General features: G+C 40.6%; 1 protein-coding gene and 1 long non-coding RNA gene across 5 annotated transcripts; one reads left to right on the top strand and one right to left on the bottom strand.

Moving 5' to 3' along the window:
* Positions 1–2,188: 2,188 nt before the first annotated feature.
* Positions 2,189–3,484, top strand: LOC121401540. Its single transcript, XR_005966332.1, has 2 exons — positions 2,189–2,327; positions 2,366–3,484. It is a non-coding gene; the product is annotated as an uncharacterized LOC121401540 (long non-coding RNA).
* cd276.L (CD276 molecule L homeolog) lies at positions 2,640–14,805 on the bottom strand. 4 transcript variants are annotated; one of them, XM_041586679.1, is made up of 8 exons: positions 14,359–14,805; positions 10,605–10,669; positions 7,909–8,256; positions 7,344–7,523; positions 6,931–7,071; positions 6,729–6,767; positions 5,770–5,805; positions 2,640–3,646 (listed from the first exon to the last, which is right to left on the bottom strand). In XM_041586679.1, the coding sequence occupies exons 2-8, from the start codon at positions 10,642–10,644 to the stop codon at positions 3,615–3,617; spliced, it is 816 nt and encodes a 271-aa protein (XP_041442613.1). In that variant the 5' UTR covers positions 10,645–10,669; positions 14,359–14,805; the 3' UTR covers positions 2,640–3,614. The 4 variants fall into 4 exon arrangements, with proteins under 4 accessions (XP_041442613.1, XP_041442612.1, XP_018108393.1 ...); XM_041586678.1 differs by having other exon boundaries at positions 2,640–3,643; positions 7,227–7,523; positions 14,359–14,800; XM_018252904.2 differs by having other exon boundaries at positions 7,227–7,523; positions 14,359–14,797.
* Between the last annotated feature and the right edge of the window lie 1,378 nt (positions 14,806–16,183).

Raw genomic sequence — 16,183 nt, 5'->3', positions numbered from 1 at the left:
ACAAAAAGTAAATGCATGGACAGACATCCAGAAATGTAGTAACTTTATAGTCAGGAGTGGTGGGGTCTCGGAGTCACTGCTACGTATCCAAGAGGCACGTTGCACACTTGCCCTTTTCCACTATATGGTTGCTCTGTGCTCTATTTTACTTGTAAAGTTGGTACCCATAACTGGTACACTCCCAGCAAGGCAACAGGGATGGGATAGGTCTTTGCCGCAAGGATTAGGCATATCTGTATAACTGTTACAATGAATAAAGGCAGCCTTAGCAGTTTACAATCCAGAGCACTGCAAGGCAGATTCAGAGAATCTCAGCTACACAATTAAACATTTCTCTGGAGGATGCTCTCGCTCTCACATACATAGCTTTCTTTCCCTCCCTTTAAGAACTAAACCATAAAAATGAATATGTCTAAATATGTCATATTTTATATACTTATTGCACCAGCCTAACATTTCAGCTTCTCAATAGCAGCAATGTGCTGTATATTCTTGAGTCGGTCACTAACCACAGTAACAGAAAGCAGCACAGAGCATGTGCAGAAAAGCAGCAGAAAAGAAGATGGGGAGCTACTGAGGCATATTTGGAAGTACAGATCTTTGCTGTTAAAGGGCTGGTTGCCTTTGGCTGGTGTAGAAGCCCCAAAGATAATTTACAAGATTTCTAGCCTAATTCTTTAGTCAAGCTTTCGTTCTCCTTTAAGTCTACAATGCCCCAGCATGTGGAAATGCACTGGCAGAGTTCATTAGCCATTGCCCCTGTGGTGTCCAGCATAGAGTGCATTAGCGTCTCCGAAACAGTTTCACTACAGCGCCTAACCTCACCCTGAACTCTCCCTAACTGGCACACGATCACCTGGTGCTCTTCCCCAAATACTCCTCGTCAGGACCACAGAGTGCTCTCAGTCCTAGAGTCAGACGTTACCGCAACTCCTATCTCACTTCTAAGCATTCAAGGTACAGCCTCCCATCCAGTCTGGCTTTGCAGATGCCCGTCTTCCCACTTGATATTCTTAGGCCAGTCATGCACTGTCTTATACAGATTCCTGCAGCGATATTACCCTAGGGTTGGTGTCTCCTGCTGGCTGAAGTGAACATTGCCCAACTATTTACATTGCAAAATAAAATAGATTCACCTCCCTACTTTTTTATTCTTCTGCTCTTTCTTGCCTTCTGTATTTTTCTTCTCCAGTCTCTACTATTAACCTACCAGCCCTTAAGAGACATGTGAACTGCATCCACAAGTCATGCGTTTTACCAGCTCAGATTGGGTACTCGCCTTAAAACCGGAGGCAACATCATTTGTGCTGAAAGAGAAGAAAGAAAGGGAGGGGAGGAATCTATTTTAAAACCTTAATAACCAAAAGTCTATTTCAGCTTGTACAGTGAGGTCTGTTACACAGAAAAATCTCCCATTTATTTACTGTTAAATGACATAATGTACAACCACTTCCAGCTACATGTATTACTGTAATAAAAAAAAAAAAAAACTTTTTAATTTCACATAACCACATTTTCTAAACTTTCTGTTTCCCTGCACTCCAGCTTGTATACAAGGAGCCATGGTTTATTTCTATTTTCTACTGTAGCTAATTGGCATGTGGTGATAGGAAGAAATGTTTTATCACCATTGCATATTCTAGATGTTTATCTCTCATTTATCTTACCATTTCGAAATGAGTCCTACTGTCTTTGTCCGTTAGCAGAGAAGTCTTCATTTTGGGAATACATTAGACATTTCTTCCTACCATATCAGATAAGAAAGCAACTTGCAGCCTGGATGGGTCTTGTAGTATAGGGGGGGTCTGGTCAGTCAGGAGTGGTGGGGTCAGAGGCACGTTGCACACTTACCCTTTTCTACTATGTGATTGCTCCATGTTCTATTTTGCTTGAAAAGTCCGGATAGCTACACCTATAACCGGTACATTCCCTGTACAGCAGGGATAAGTCTTTGCTGCAAGTATTAGGCATGTTATTACACACTGAACTTTCTTAAACAATTATCATGGATTGTATAACCTAGTGTCCGTCTTATACGAAACATTCTATGTCTTCAACATTGTCTATAAATAATAGTCCTGTATATAAACTATACCATTATAGTCCATCTCTGAACCAGACAGCTTTGGAGAATACCTGCTACATTAATTTGCACCACCAACTGGGTGAGGTTTTTATTTTTTGTTAACTTGTTTTTTACTTTCCTTTGGGGGTTTAAAAGTAACACCATGCATGCCTAGAGAACTAGCTGAATTAATTTTCTTTCAAGTATGATACTACTGTGTCCAATGAACTTCTACTAAAACAGTGCCAACAAAGAGTGAAGGGTATTGGATATGTGTAATCCCATTAGATGTCATGCAAGGACCAATCATGATTAGATTCATTTTCCAGTTTAGCTCAAGATTGTTTGTGATTACAGTAATAGGCAAACAGTAAATTTACCATAAAGCATATTCATTCCCTTCACATTGGGTTTACTTCCCCTTTAAATAATGTTTGTTTGTTTTTTTAAGCAGGTCAGCCTAACAGAGCATATACCATATACAAACACATACAAATGTAACATTGCAAACACATCTACCTGTATATTCAAGTATTCATGCACAATTTTAACAAAAGAATAACTCAATAAAACATTATCTGCAGCGCTTTTAATTACTTGCATTTGTCAGAAGGTAGCAGGGATCTATATAACAATGGCATACAGAGAGGGCGAGATGGCAGCTATGTGTTGCCTTTACCAGTGTAAATAGAGTCTGCAGCAAAATAAATAAAACATTAAAAAAAAAATTCTACTAACATGAATTGTATTTTGCACCATGGTTCTTGACAGGGCAGGTTATGGATTCTACAGATTAAGGCACAAATACATTTGTGAATTCCTCCTTGTTATCTGGCCAGCAGATTTTTAGAAGGAAATAATACAATCTTTACAGTCTCATTCTTTTATATAATTAGGTAGCACAAACATCCCCTGGCTGCATTCAAGGTACTGAGAAATCAGATCAGGTCAGTTCAGATCTGCTTCATGTGTTCCTCATCTTTCAGACATTTGGCAACATCAAAATGGCTCATATTCATCCAATGATCCGCAGTCAGAATGGAAGGGGGTTGCTGAACACCTTTAACTATGCACCATTCTGAATCATAAGCAATCAATAAAAATTGCTGAAATGTTACAACAATAAATCATAAAGGTCTTCTGGAAATAAAGAGGGCTGCCACCTTCCACACAGTTCTTGGCATTCCTTCTGATGGGAAGCAGTTGCCTGTACCATTTAGCACTTTCTCATAAAATGCTTTAAGATATGCTGCTCCAGAATGTGTTTCAGGTTCCTTTAAAAACAGAGGGTACATTTACTCTGCAAATCCCCTCCTTTAAAAACAATTACATTCTTATAAAAAGCGTTAAATAAAAAAAAATACTGTAATAAATTGATTGAGAAGGTATAAAAGCAGGACACATCAGGCAGCATCCTTTGATGTAGAAAACGAGTTCAGTGAAGATCTTCAGTGAAAAACCTAAACGGTTTCCAGTGTGTTGTAGTTTTGAGCCCTTTCGTCATTTTTGAGTAATGCACATACAATAATGCCTGCAACTTCACGTTGCCTTATTCTAAATCTGGTGCATCATCATCATCATCTGAAAGACAGGGGAAAAAGTTAGACTTATCAAGTATCAGTTTCCACTGCCCATTGACATTGGATTACACCACTTTCATGTAAGGCTTTAGAACTTACTAAAAGTCATTTCAGTACAGTGACAGTACAGGAGGGCTGACAAAGTCAATTATCAATGTGGCCAGAGACTAAGGGGCATATTTATCAAAACATTCCTATGGGATTTTTAGAATTGCATTCGTTCATTGTTAAATATGCTTCTAAAAATCCCACAGAAATGAATAGAAAGTGGGGGAATTTTTTTACAGTACACTCTAATCTCACGTTTTTCTAAATCTGCCCCTAAATGAGCACGTTGGCAGTTATAGGCTCCATTATCTGAAAACCCACTATCCAGAAAGTTAAGAAATACGGTAAGGCCATCTCCCATAGAATCCATCTTAATCAAATAATTGATTCTCTCTGTAATAATAAAACATTACATTGTACTTAATTATAACGGAGATATAAATAATCGTTATTGGAGGAGAAACAATTATATTGGGAAAACCCCAGGTCCAAACAGACTGGATAAAAGGATAAGTTGTGGATCTACATGGTCCCCAGTGTAATCCACTTGTAGGCTAAAGGTGGCCATAGATGCATAGATAATATCGTACAAATGAATTTTCGTACGATATTCAGTGTGTGTATGGTGGGAAAAGAGCCGACCAATATCGGCAGAAGACTTGGATATCTGTCAGCTCGTCGATCAGGCTGGACGGAAAATTTTGACCGGGTGCCTTGACGGCACCCAAACATCGGCCATTGTTAGTGCTGAATCGTCAGATACAGGTAGAATTCTATTGTTTCTACCTGTATATCTTGACGATTCAGCTCTACACTTGTGTATTGAAACTAACTAAGAAAGATCATAATTGTTACATTTATGACAGGTAAATTTATGAGAGGTAAACAAGTTAGGGACCACTGTGTGGGTTTTACCTTGATGTGGTATGGTGGCTTATCAACTTTATGATTATAACTGTGTAACTAAAAAAAAACCCTGTCTTTGTGAACACATGCACTTGCATATATACTGAATTACTTGGACAGGGGCCCAGGGAATGTGCACTGACCAATTTGGCTATGTCGGTAGCACTTCCCCAATACTTAAATACATTTTTACTTAGCATGGGAGTGCTCCCACAACCCCCCTTTGCATTTGAAGGCACCCAAAGATCAGCCATTGTTACTGCTGAATCATTAGATACAGGTACAATTCTATTGTTTCTACCTGTATCTGACAATTCAGCTCTACACGTGTGTATTGAAACGAACAATCTTTCTTGGAAAGAACTTTTCCAAGAAATAAGCATAGATATACAAGCTCCAAAAAAGAAGCCTACAGGCAATCTTATATTAGGTTAAATGGGGCAAATTATGATAAACAAGTCTGAGATATGTGTAGCAGCACTGAAGCCAGGTGTTTTTTTTTTATACCTACACCTTCAATATGACATTGTCTTAGGGATCTTACAAAATATGGCAGAAAAACAGGAAAATATTTGGATAAGTGTGACCGAAAAGAATGAAGTAAAAGCCTCTTTTCATTAGATCTTGACTTTGTTTCTAAAGAATACTGTATAATAATTCATGTGGTGCTTATAGATCTTTGTCTAGTTTAAACCTGCCATTAGTCTTTGTTTAACATTGTGTAACAATGAAATTTAATGACGAATGTCTTGCCTAGAGGGTTTGGCACAACCGGATATTACTAAAAGCAATGCAAAAACAGAATGTAGAATGCAGGCACCAGTCATAGGAATGACAAGGCTCTAAAAAGCAAACGTTGTAAACCAAAAACTACATTTGTCAGTACTAAACACATTTGTCAGTACTAAACAAAAATTAAACAAAATATTTGAAGTTAGAATGACTGAAATGTTATGCTAGTGCTCAGTATATTTTGACTAGATTATTTTACCATAAAAAAGCAATTGTTTTATAAGCATCACAGTCTTAACATGACAGCTTTAAAGCACACATCTGCATCCTGTAACATGATCTGTGAACCTTTATAATGGAGATACTTGTTTATATAAAACACTGTGCCACAGGAAAAAGACAAAGCATGGACAGGAAGTGTTGAGGAAGTAGCCTTACCCTCTCCAGCTGAAGTCACTTTGAGAGGCTGCATGGCTGGAAAACAAGAGAACAAGGATTGGAAAGAGAATATATTAGAAGGATAGGGATCCATATAGGAAAAATAAAAATCCCCTAATTGTATAGGAAACAAAGAATACTGTATGGTGCTGGCTTTATTTAGGGTTAAAAAATATAATCTTTAAAAATGTCCCCTTCAACGGAGCTCCCTATAGATCTGCTACGGTCACTGCACGGGTTTCTATGAAGGGTCACTACCAGAAGCACAGTAGGAGGGGGAGAGACAATCAAACACACAAACAAAGTCAGGCTTCGTTTTCCTAACAGGTCCGCCTAGCTGCTGATTCCGATTCTTGTTTTTCCACACAATATGTCTCATTTAAATGGTCAACCAAGTAGGATTGCAAACTTAAGAAAGTCTAAAGCTAGCCATAGACGCAACGATCCGATGTATTGACGATCGTACGATTTTCAGTGGGAGACTGTCACAAGCTTTGTCAGACATAACTATCGTACGATTGCTGTCAGGGGCAGGACATTGGCGGATCTGTTCTTTTACTACTTTATTTGATTGGAATGGTAAGACTTTGATCTGAATGGTTAGTGGTGGGTCAGGAGATGGGAAAGTCCGATCGTACGTTGATTCGTACGATCGGATCATTGCGTCTATGGCCAGCTTAAAGCTAGGGCACATGCATACATCTTGATGTGTTAAACAGAGGTTATTTGATTAGCCTGGGCCCTTTTTGTAAAAAAAAAAAAGAAAAACAGGATGAAAATAGAGGCAGGGGGCTACTTGCATAGCTTAACACTGTAGGAAAATGTTGCCTCAGTTGCTGTGATTAAATCACCACAGTGGAAAAATAAATGTAAAGAAATGGTGCAGATGAAAAAATAGATATAAAGATTTTCAGGAAAAAGAAGCAATATATTTTTGGATACTATAGCATGGCTTTTACCCGTTTTGAGTTCTCCATTTTCCTCATGTTCTTCATTTCCTGTATGAAACAAGAGAATTTTACAAAAATGTCACAATATCTGCCACAAATCACCCAATGATTCTCTCATGTTACATCCCCAGGAGCATTGTAATATCCTCACTAGAAAAAAATGAATTACAATGCCAGCTTTATACAAGAATAACAGATGAGAGCATAGTACCTGCATCCTCCTGTTCTTCCTCACATGTTTGTTTCAGGTGTTTTCTGCATACACAAGTCAGAGCAACCAGCAGACATAGCAAACAAATAGATAGCCCCACGGTCACCCAAAGAACCACTGGAGGGAATGAAAGGTGCTGACCTTTGAAAGAAATAGGCAATTATAATACATGGCTTCCACTGTAACAAACACTTGAAAATGTGACAAAATATAGATATCCTTGCAACACAATGCTTTACAGCAGCAGGGTTCAATGGGCAAGGGTACTCTGGATAATAGGTCTGTTACAAACTTACCAGTGACAGTAAGGGATGCATGTGTCACCTCTTGTAAGACAGGATTAAATACAAGGCAGGTGTAAGTATCACTTGTCTCCAGAATGACACTTAAAGAACTCTGGACATGGAACAGACCTTTCTCATTAGCCACCTGTGAAGTTGTGACATTTTCGGTCATGTTTTGTCCATCACCATTTTGCCAGAGTATATTGGCTTCTGGGTATCCATCATAGGTATGGCACGTCACGGTCATTTGATCACCAGGTTTCAGTGCTTCACTGGGTTCCAAATGCAAAGTAGGCTTGGTGAAAGGAGCTGCATTTTGGAGGAGGAAGAACAGAGAGACCACACTAGTGCATATGTGACAATGGTTGCTGAAATATAACTGTCACAAATTCTGCTAATGGAAAAATGCTGAAAATCAGTGTAATTTACATTATATGTCTGGACAATCACACAATCCAGTTAAGTCATGTTTCCTTTGCTTAACTAAACCAAAATAACAGTTATGATGTAGAAGTCAAATTAGTCTCTGGAGTGTGAGAGCAGTGTGACAGCATCTTATTTAATTAAGCATAGCCTAGGTTCAATGACTTGGCTGACAAATGTCACTGCATGATCAAATATCTGCTTTACAAACAGTGTGTAAGTAGTCTCATTAAGTAAGGGAGAAAATACATATTACAATTCTTATACTCACCCCCAACCAGTAGGCTCACAGAAGCAGAGCTTGAATTCTGGACATTAACAAAGCAGATATAGATGCCTTCATCAGTCAGTCGGACTCGTTGGAGCAGCAGAGACATGTTGCCCTTGGACAGTTCTTCATGGAAGAGGCCAATTCGGTCCTTATATTGTGGGGATTGGTTTTCTTGTAGATCTTCTCCCAAAACAAAGCCATAGTCCTGCTGCTGGTTTGGCAACTTCCAAAACACACTAAGATTCTTGGTGGAGAAGCCTTCTGAAGGAGTGAATCCACAGGGTAAAATGACATCTTTATCCAGCAGCCCTATGACCGGTAACTCTGGTACACGCAGGTCAATGGCCTCTGAAGTAAGTTGAAATAAAAGTGACGGTTATAGGAATTTATCAGTAGCAAACACTTGCAAATTGCAACTATTAAGATCAGTTAGTGAACATACACTGTATTTTGCTGGAATAGTCTTGGTCTACTGCGTAGTAACATCAAGTGGCATGCACAGAGATGGAGCAGAGCTTAAAGGACCAGTAACATAAAAAAATTCGCAAAGCTTTTATTAAGAAATTACTTACCGAATCTCTGCATGCGCTCCTCTTCAGAACGGCGACAGGGCGACGATCCATTGTGCGGCGCTCGATTTCTCCTTCCTGGCTATCTCCTATAGAAGGCAGGGAGGAGAAATCGAGCGCTGCACAATGGAAAAAAACAAATTCTTTTAAAAAAAAAAAAATTATGTTACTGGTCTTTTAATGAAGTATCAGTCACAGCATGCCACAATGTATATACCATAGGAGCAATTGCTATTCCATGGTCACGGACTGGGGATGTCTGCTTCTACCAGGGAGTACAGGGGGTGAAATATGAAGTGGTTGTGCCTCTGCCTATACAGATTTCTGGCTGTTCATCTCACAGACTGGTATTTAATATGCCACCAAAATCCTTTAAGCAGTGCCACGATAGTTTGCCTATTTACACTTTTTATACATCTTATGGGCACATTTTACAACAGAATTCATTCAGAAACTTTCAGTACACTGTGCCACATCTTAGGCGATTAATAATAGGCCAAATTTTGGGAGAGTGCATGGTCCTGTTCTGAATATTATGCATCACTGCAACACTATACCAAATGTCTAGGAAACACATGTGCCACCCATAATGATTGTAAATTAGGAGTATTAAAATGCTTGAAAATTAGCTAGTGGGGGAAAAGCAAACAACTGTGTACAGGGGTGGTTCTCCTTTAAATTAAAATTTAATATAAGCTACATCTTGCTGAAATAAGAGATTTCTAAATATAATCAATTATTCTGTAACATAAAAGTTACCATTCACTATCCCCCTCTGAGCAACCTGTCTCTCTTCATTGTCTTCATGCAGTAGGTGGAGTCAGTTTTTGATTGACAGTTAGGTCTAATATATCCTTTTGGATGTTCATTTTTTTTTGGAGTTTGTTTTTTTTTTTAAGCTTTTTATTTGCCTTCCTTATCTACATCTTTCCAGCTTTGAAATGGGGGTCACTGACCCCAGCAGCCAGAACAATTGCTCTGTGAGTTTACAATTTTCTTATTGAGCCTTTTAATTCCTTATCTTTCTAAACAGTACATCTCCTATTGATATTCCAGTTCAGTTTCTCATTCAAACCACTGCCTGGTTGCTAAGGTAAACAAGACTCTAGCAACCAGATAGATGTGGAACAAAAAGCGAAATAACTAGGGATGCACCAAATCCACTATTTTGGAATCGGCCTTCGCAAAAGATTCGGCAGAATACCAAACCCTAATTTGCATATGCAAATGTGTATATGCAAATTAGGGGTGGGAGGGGAAAACATTTTTTTCTTCCTTGTTTTGTGACAAAAAGTCACACAATTTCCATCCCTGTCCCTAATTTGCATATGCAAATTAGATCCGTCTGAATCCTTCATCCAGGCCGAACAGAATCCTAATTTGTCCTGCTGAAAAAGGCCGAATACTGTCCGAATCCAGAATTCGATGCATCCCTAGAAATAACTGAAAAACCACGAAAAATAATAAATGAAAACATTTGCAAATTGTCACAGAATATGAATGTATGTCACAATGAAAAATAATTTGAAGGTGAACAACCCCTTTAAAAAAAAATTCTGTCTGCCGTGGGAAAAAAAAAAAAGACAAGAAATTTAGCTTGTATTGCACTTTCAGTTCCTTTGTAGTCTTTCTGGACACAATTTGTTCCTTTCAGGTGTTTCCTATCATTTCTAGTTACGCCACTGAACCCTAGCAGCCTATTTGTTGTTATGGATAACATTTGCCAATTTTGCTACATAATCATTGTTAAAAATAATATGAATAAGACACCATTACTAATTTAGCCAAGGCAGATTCATATTAACCATAATCATGCAAACTTTCATTTACCATTTCAGACAGTCTTCACTATGCTAAAAGCACTTAAAGCAGTACGAATTTGCTGCTTTTGGGTTCCTGCACTGGTGATCATATTTAAACTTTATTTATATAGCAGCAACATATTCCGCCGTGCTTTGCAGAGATCAGGACCTCGGCTTACAGCCTAGGATCCATCACATTCACTATAATTATTTTTATTACAATCTTATTAATCTACATGTATGTTTTATTGTATGTTTGGGGAGATTAACATTTGTTAAAAATTTATTTTTACATCAAAACTTTCCTGATAAAAGTGAGACTTACCAGACAAAGAGAGGAGTAGTAGCAAGCACAGTGCAGCCATGTCCTGGTATTTCTAGGATCAGGAACTGGGGAAATAAGTGATAAGTAACATCAGAAACTTGTAATTCAAGAGAAAACAGGTGGTAAAGGTGCCAACAATAATCCAGAAATGTAGAATCTATGCTACTGGCATTCAGGAAAAAACACACAAGATAGCAAAAAGCTAAAGGGTTGACATTAAATGGTTGATTCCCCTTTAAGTTAATTTTAGTATGTTATAAAATGGCTAACTCTAAGCAACTTTTCCTTTGTCCTTTCTTTTTTTTTTTTTTTTTATAGTTTTTTAACAATTTGCCTTCTTCTTCTGACTCTTTCCAGCTTTCAGAAGTGGGTGACTGACCCCCATCTAAAAGGACAAATGCTCTGTAAGGCTATAAATGTATCATTATTGCTACTTTTTATTACTCATCTCTCTATTAAAGGACCAGTAACATCAAATTTTTTTAAAAAAAAATTCGTTAGAAAACAACGAAAAAAACACCAAGACAAATTAAAATTTCAAAATTGCAAAGCCTTTATTAAGAAATAACTTACTGAAACTCCACTTCCTGTCCTCTTCTGAAACGGGGATATGGCGACCATCCATAGTGCGGTGCTGGATTTGTCCTCCCTGGCTAGCTCCCATAGGCTTCTGACAGCAGGAAGACGGTGCTGGAAAGCAGATAGCTGGATGAAGAGCTGAAGTGCCCGGTGTGTTCCCGGAACATCCTTGTGCAGAGCAGCGCGCCTCTGGGGAGATCTTGCACGGACTCAGCCTCCTACTAATCCAGCCCTGCAGCAGCAGGCAATTCTTAGCGAGTGCCCCAGGCGGGTGGCAGGGCACACAGACATCGCAGACATCCCCTCTGGGACGCATCTATCAGCACAGGAGCGTTACATCGCAGGAGCGTTACAAGCGGTGTGCGGCTGGTGCCGGCCGGTGTCTGTGTGAGGCGCAAGAGTAAGCGCACACTGACAGCCTCTATCGCTCCGACTTGGAACCGGTACAATGCCAGCAGCCTCTCTCCAGAGCGGTACTAAGGAGGCTTCCGAGCAGCGGCGCGATGCAATCCGTGCATGAGAATGGCCGAGTGCTGCTGCTGCCTGTCAAAAAAGTGTGCGGCTGTCAGTGTGCGCTCACTCTTGCGCCTCACACAGACACCGGCCCGGCACCAGCCGCACACCGCTTGTAACGCTCCTGCGATGTAATGCTCCTGTGTTGATAGATGCGTCCCAGAGGGGATGTCTGCGATGTCTGTGTGCCCTGCCACCCGCATGGGGCACTCGCTAAGAATCGCCTGCTGCTGCAGGGCCGGGTTAGTAGGAGGCTGAGTCCGTGCAAGATCTCCCCAGAGGCGCGCTGCTCTGCACAAGGATGTTCCGGGAACACACTGGACACTTCAGCTCTTCATCCAGCCGTCTGCTTTCCAGCACCGTCTTCCTGCTGTCAGAAGCCTATGGGAGCTAGCCAGGGAGGACAAATCCAGCACCGCACTATGGATGGTCGCCATATCGCCGTTTCAGAAGAGAACAGGAAGTGGAGTTTCAGTAAGTTATTTCTTAATAAAGGCTTTGCAATTTTGAAATTTTAATTTGTCTTGGTGTTTTTTTTCGTTGTTTTCTAACGAATTTTTAAAAAATTTTTTTTGATGTTACTGGTCCTTTAAGGTCCTCTCTATTCATATTCCAGTTTCTCATTGAAATCAATGCATGGTTGCTATGGTAAATTGGGCCCTAGCAACCAGGTTGCTGAAATTGAAAAAGCTGCTGAATAAATAACCTAAAAACTGCAAATAATAAAAAATGAAAACCAATTGCAAATTGTTTCAGAATATCACTCGCTACATCATACTAAAAGTCAATCTAAAGGTGAACAACCCCCTTAAAGAGATACTGACATCAGAAAATAACCTTTTTTTATTATTTTATTTTTTTATTAACATAACATTGTCTTTGAATGCTATTTATAATGTTGCCATAAAAGTATTTGCCTGATGCTTTTAAATTACCTTTCTTACCCCCATGTTCCTCTATGTGGGGCTGCCATATTTGTGCAGCAGGAGTCTGTTAGCATTAGAAACTCTAACTGACAGGTTAAGAAGGGACAGTCAGGTTTAGGACCTTTAAGTGACAATTACTTACAAAAGCAGAACTATCACTGAAAAAAGATCAACATGACCTATAGGAAACTTTTAATGTAGATTAAAAATGTCAAATCAGTATCACTTTAACATCATGTCCGCCCTGGTAATCTGGGAGTTCTGGCAAATGGTAGAGGGGATGCTGTAAGAAGCCGTAGACAGTCACTATTTATTGGGCTGTTTGGGCCTCTATGCACTAGGGCCTATTTCAGGTCTGGACTGAGAGTGAAAATAAGCCCTGGCATTCCAAGTATACAGAGGCCCAAACAGCCCAATAAATACTGATTTTTAAGGCATCTTAAGGGCTCTTACTGACGCGCGTTTTTACCTGCATTCGGCGCCTACATGTGCCTGTGTGAGTAAAGCCCCATTTGAAATAATGAAATGTGTCTATTCCTGCACTCCCCTGCGGCTGAACGCCGAAAAATGGAACGCAGGGGAGCGCAGGTAAAAACGCGCGTGAGTAAGAGCCCTAAAGCAGCCCCTCTGCTTTTGCCAGGACTCCCAGATTGCCGGTCCGGGCCTAGCCTATTTTTGACTCCCAGTCCAGACCTGTTTAAGACTACTCATCATATATTAGACAATAGACATGCATATGGCAGTCGTGGGGTAAAGATAACGGATTAATGAATCCACATTTTTGATATTAAAGATGACACTTTTTCCTCAGAAGTTGGGAATTCCCTGCCATGCTACATTTGTGCCTGCCTAAGCATGCTTCTCTGGGTGTCCCAGTGTGGGTGTAACAGTGCTGGTATATAAAGTGTCCCAGTGTGGGTGTAAGGGTGCTGGTATATAAAGTGTCCCAGTGTGGGTGTAACGGTGCTGGTATATAAAGTGTCCCAGTGTGGGTGTAACGGTGCTGGTATATAAAGTGTCTCAGACTCCCAGTGTGGGTGTAACGGTGCTGGTATATAAAGTGTCTCAGACTCCCAGTGTGGGTGTAACGGGGCTGGTATATAAAGTGTCCCAGTGTGGGTGTAACGGGGCTGGTATATAAAGTGTCCCAGTGTGGGTGTAACGGGGCTGGTATATAAAGTGTCCCAGTGTGGGTGTAACGGGGCTGGTATATAAAGTGTCCCAGTGTGGGTGTAACGGGGCTGGTATATAAAGTGTCCCAGTGTGGGTGTAACGGGGCTGGTATATAAAGTGTCCCAGACTCCCAGTGTGGGTGTAACGGGGCTGGTATATAAAGTGTCCCAGACTCCCAGTGTGGGTGTAACGGGGCTGGTATATTTTGTACATCTGCTGCCACAACCACAAACCCACTTTTTTCCCTCTCCTTCCTCTGAATCACTGGGCCACAGAGCAAATGATTAGGTGTATAAGGACAACAGTGATAATGAATCAGCGAATGAGATGCTATACACAGAATAAATGTGATGGTTCCAATAGCTGTTCGGGGCCTGGGAGATTATTTTTATTTGAGAGAAGTTTGTACTATTGTTCGAACACTCCCATATTAAGTGCCCCGGGCACAAGCCACACACCCTGGCGGCACAACAAAGAAACGCTACACAAATAGCCCCAAACAAGATCCCCTCCCATTCACCCTATACAACCATCTGACGACGTTTCTTGATAAAAAAACATACCTGGCAGGTCTGTGGGATCAAAGCGGTAACCAGCCAATACAACAGCAACTGAGCCCCATATACTGTAACTGTTCTGCAGCAGTGGCTCCCTTCCCGTCCTGCTTCTCTAATGCTTACCAGAAAATGCCTGAGTGATCCACTGCTACCAGACAGATCCTGAAGCACAGGAAACTCTCACTTCCTCCCACTCAGAGGGGACTCCATGATCGCTCTTCCCCCTCCTGTACATAGAACTGCCACTGAACACAGGCACACGGGCACTCAATTCCCATTGGCTGCTGGGAGCTGACAAAGACCAGTCAGCCTGAGTCAGTGTAGTCTGGGAAACTGGCAATTTACCCGCTGCCGCCCACGGGCAGATTGAACCGACGGCTTCCCAAACCAACAGGGTCAAACTTCTTTTAAAGCGCTAATTTATAACAACGTTACGTATCACAAAATGGTCAGCGCTAGGAACTGCACTTTTTTCCACAGAGAACGAGAGGAGGGAGAAGGGGGCGGGAACTAGTGGAAGAGAGCCTGTTAGGAAAATCAAACTCAGGACTGCACAGATATGAGTAATACATATTTTACCACATGTTGAAAGGGCAATTGGCTCTGCATTTAATGCACTGTTGTGGCCGGGGCATGATTCCTCATGTTTATACTGCATTTGTTTTACTTACATGAATTTGTGTGCCGTTTTACAATTCAAAAACAAAGTAGAATATTGCTATAATTAGCCTCCACAAACCTAAAAATCATCCTCCATCAGGACTGGACTGAGACAGACTCAAAATAGGCCAAGGCATTTGAGGTACATAGAGGCTCAAGCAGCCCACACAGAAGCCCAAACAGCTCCTCACCAGCCCAATAAATAGTAATTGTCTGTGGCAACTTACAGTAGCCCCTCTGGCATTTGCCAGAACCTACAGATTACCGACATCTATAAAAGTACAGCACACAATCAAAATTTTTTTATGTTATGCTTTGCTACTGCTGTCTCACTACTGTTATTGTATAAAGCAGTCTAAAACAGGATTGTGGGGTGGGTGAGCCAAAAAACACGAACATTTGTGAGCCAATAGCTGCAGGCAAGGAAATCAAGGTCCTGAAATGGGAACCCTACTTTTGACTTGTGCTAAATGTTATGTTTTGGGTAGCTGAGGATGAGGAGAGTATAACAGTGCTTTATTAGCAGAGTCATGCAGGCATTACACAACAGTAAGCTTTCACTTTTAAGCTACCAGGAAGTATGCACAGTATAAGTATGAGCACAGTGATTTCTACAGGCCATTTGTATAAACACCACATTTTCCCCCTATAGGAAAGAATTTTGGCAAATGTACTAAACAACAACAATGCATCTTAAAGCAATAATATACATTATTCACATCACATAGTCCTGGGTCCATGCAGGTAGTTTTCTGATTCTCTCAGTACGCCTTATAGGTTCACTTTCTGCAGGCCTATTGCAGTTGACATCAGGAGTAGGAAAATCTCCTTCATCAAATGGAGCTTCTCCAAAGTCATATCTAACAGGAGCAAGACGACTTGCATTCCATATGCGTCCATCAGACAGTTCATATGTTTATGGTCCTCGCTGGCGTCTCACTTCAAGTGGTGTAGTAAATTTAGATTGTCCTTGTCAGTATTCCTGGTTTCTTACTGCTGACTAAAGATCCAGGTTGAAAGTGTACTTCTCTTGCACCACGTTTTCTGTCAGTATAAGCCTTACATTTGGCTTGTTGACGTTTCACAATGTGGGCAGTAGATAATTTTGTAGGCACAGTATTTTGTGGAAGTTTGATGTCTGCAACATGCAAAGCTGGCCATAGATGCAAAG

The sequence above is a fragment of the Xenopus laevis genome, chromosome 3L (assembly GCF_017654675.1).
Source record: "Xenopus laevis strain J_2021 chromosome 3L, Xenopus_laevis_v10.1, whole genome shotgun sequence".
NCBI classification, from domain to species: domain Eukaryota; kingdom Metazoa; phylum Chordata; class Amphibia; order Anura; family Pipidae; genus Xenopus; species Xenopus laevis.
The sequence above is the reverse complement of the archived record's forward strand: the minus strand, read 5'-3'. Positions and strand labels throughout refer to the sequence as shown.

Coding starts and splice junctions, on each gene's coding strand:
- cd276.L (XM_018252904.2), bottom strand. CDS start 10,644: ATGGCTGCACTGTGCTTGCTACTACTCCTCTCTTTGTCTG. Junction 7,524..7,908: donor TGTGAGCCTACTGGTTGGGG/GTGAGTATAAGA, acceptor TCCAAAATGCAG/CTCCTTTCACCAAGCCTACT. Junction 6,768..6,930: donor GGAAGAACAGGAGGATGCAG/GTACTATGCTCT, acceptor TGTTTCATACAG/GAAATGAAGAACATGAGGAA.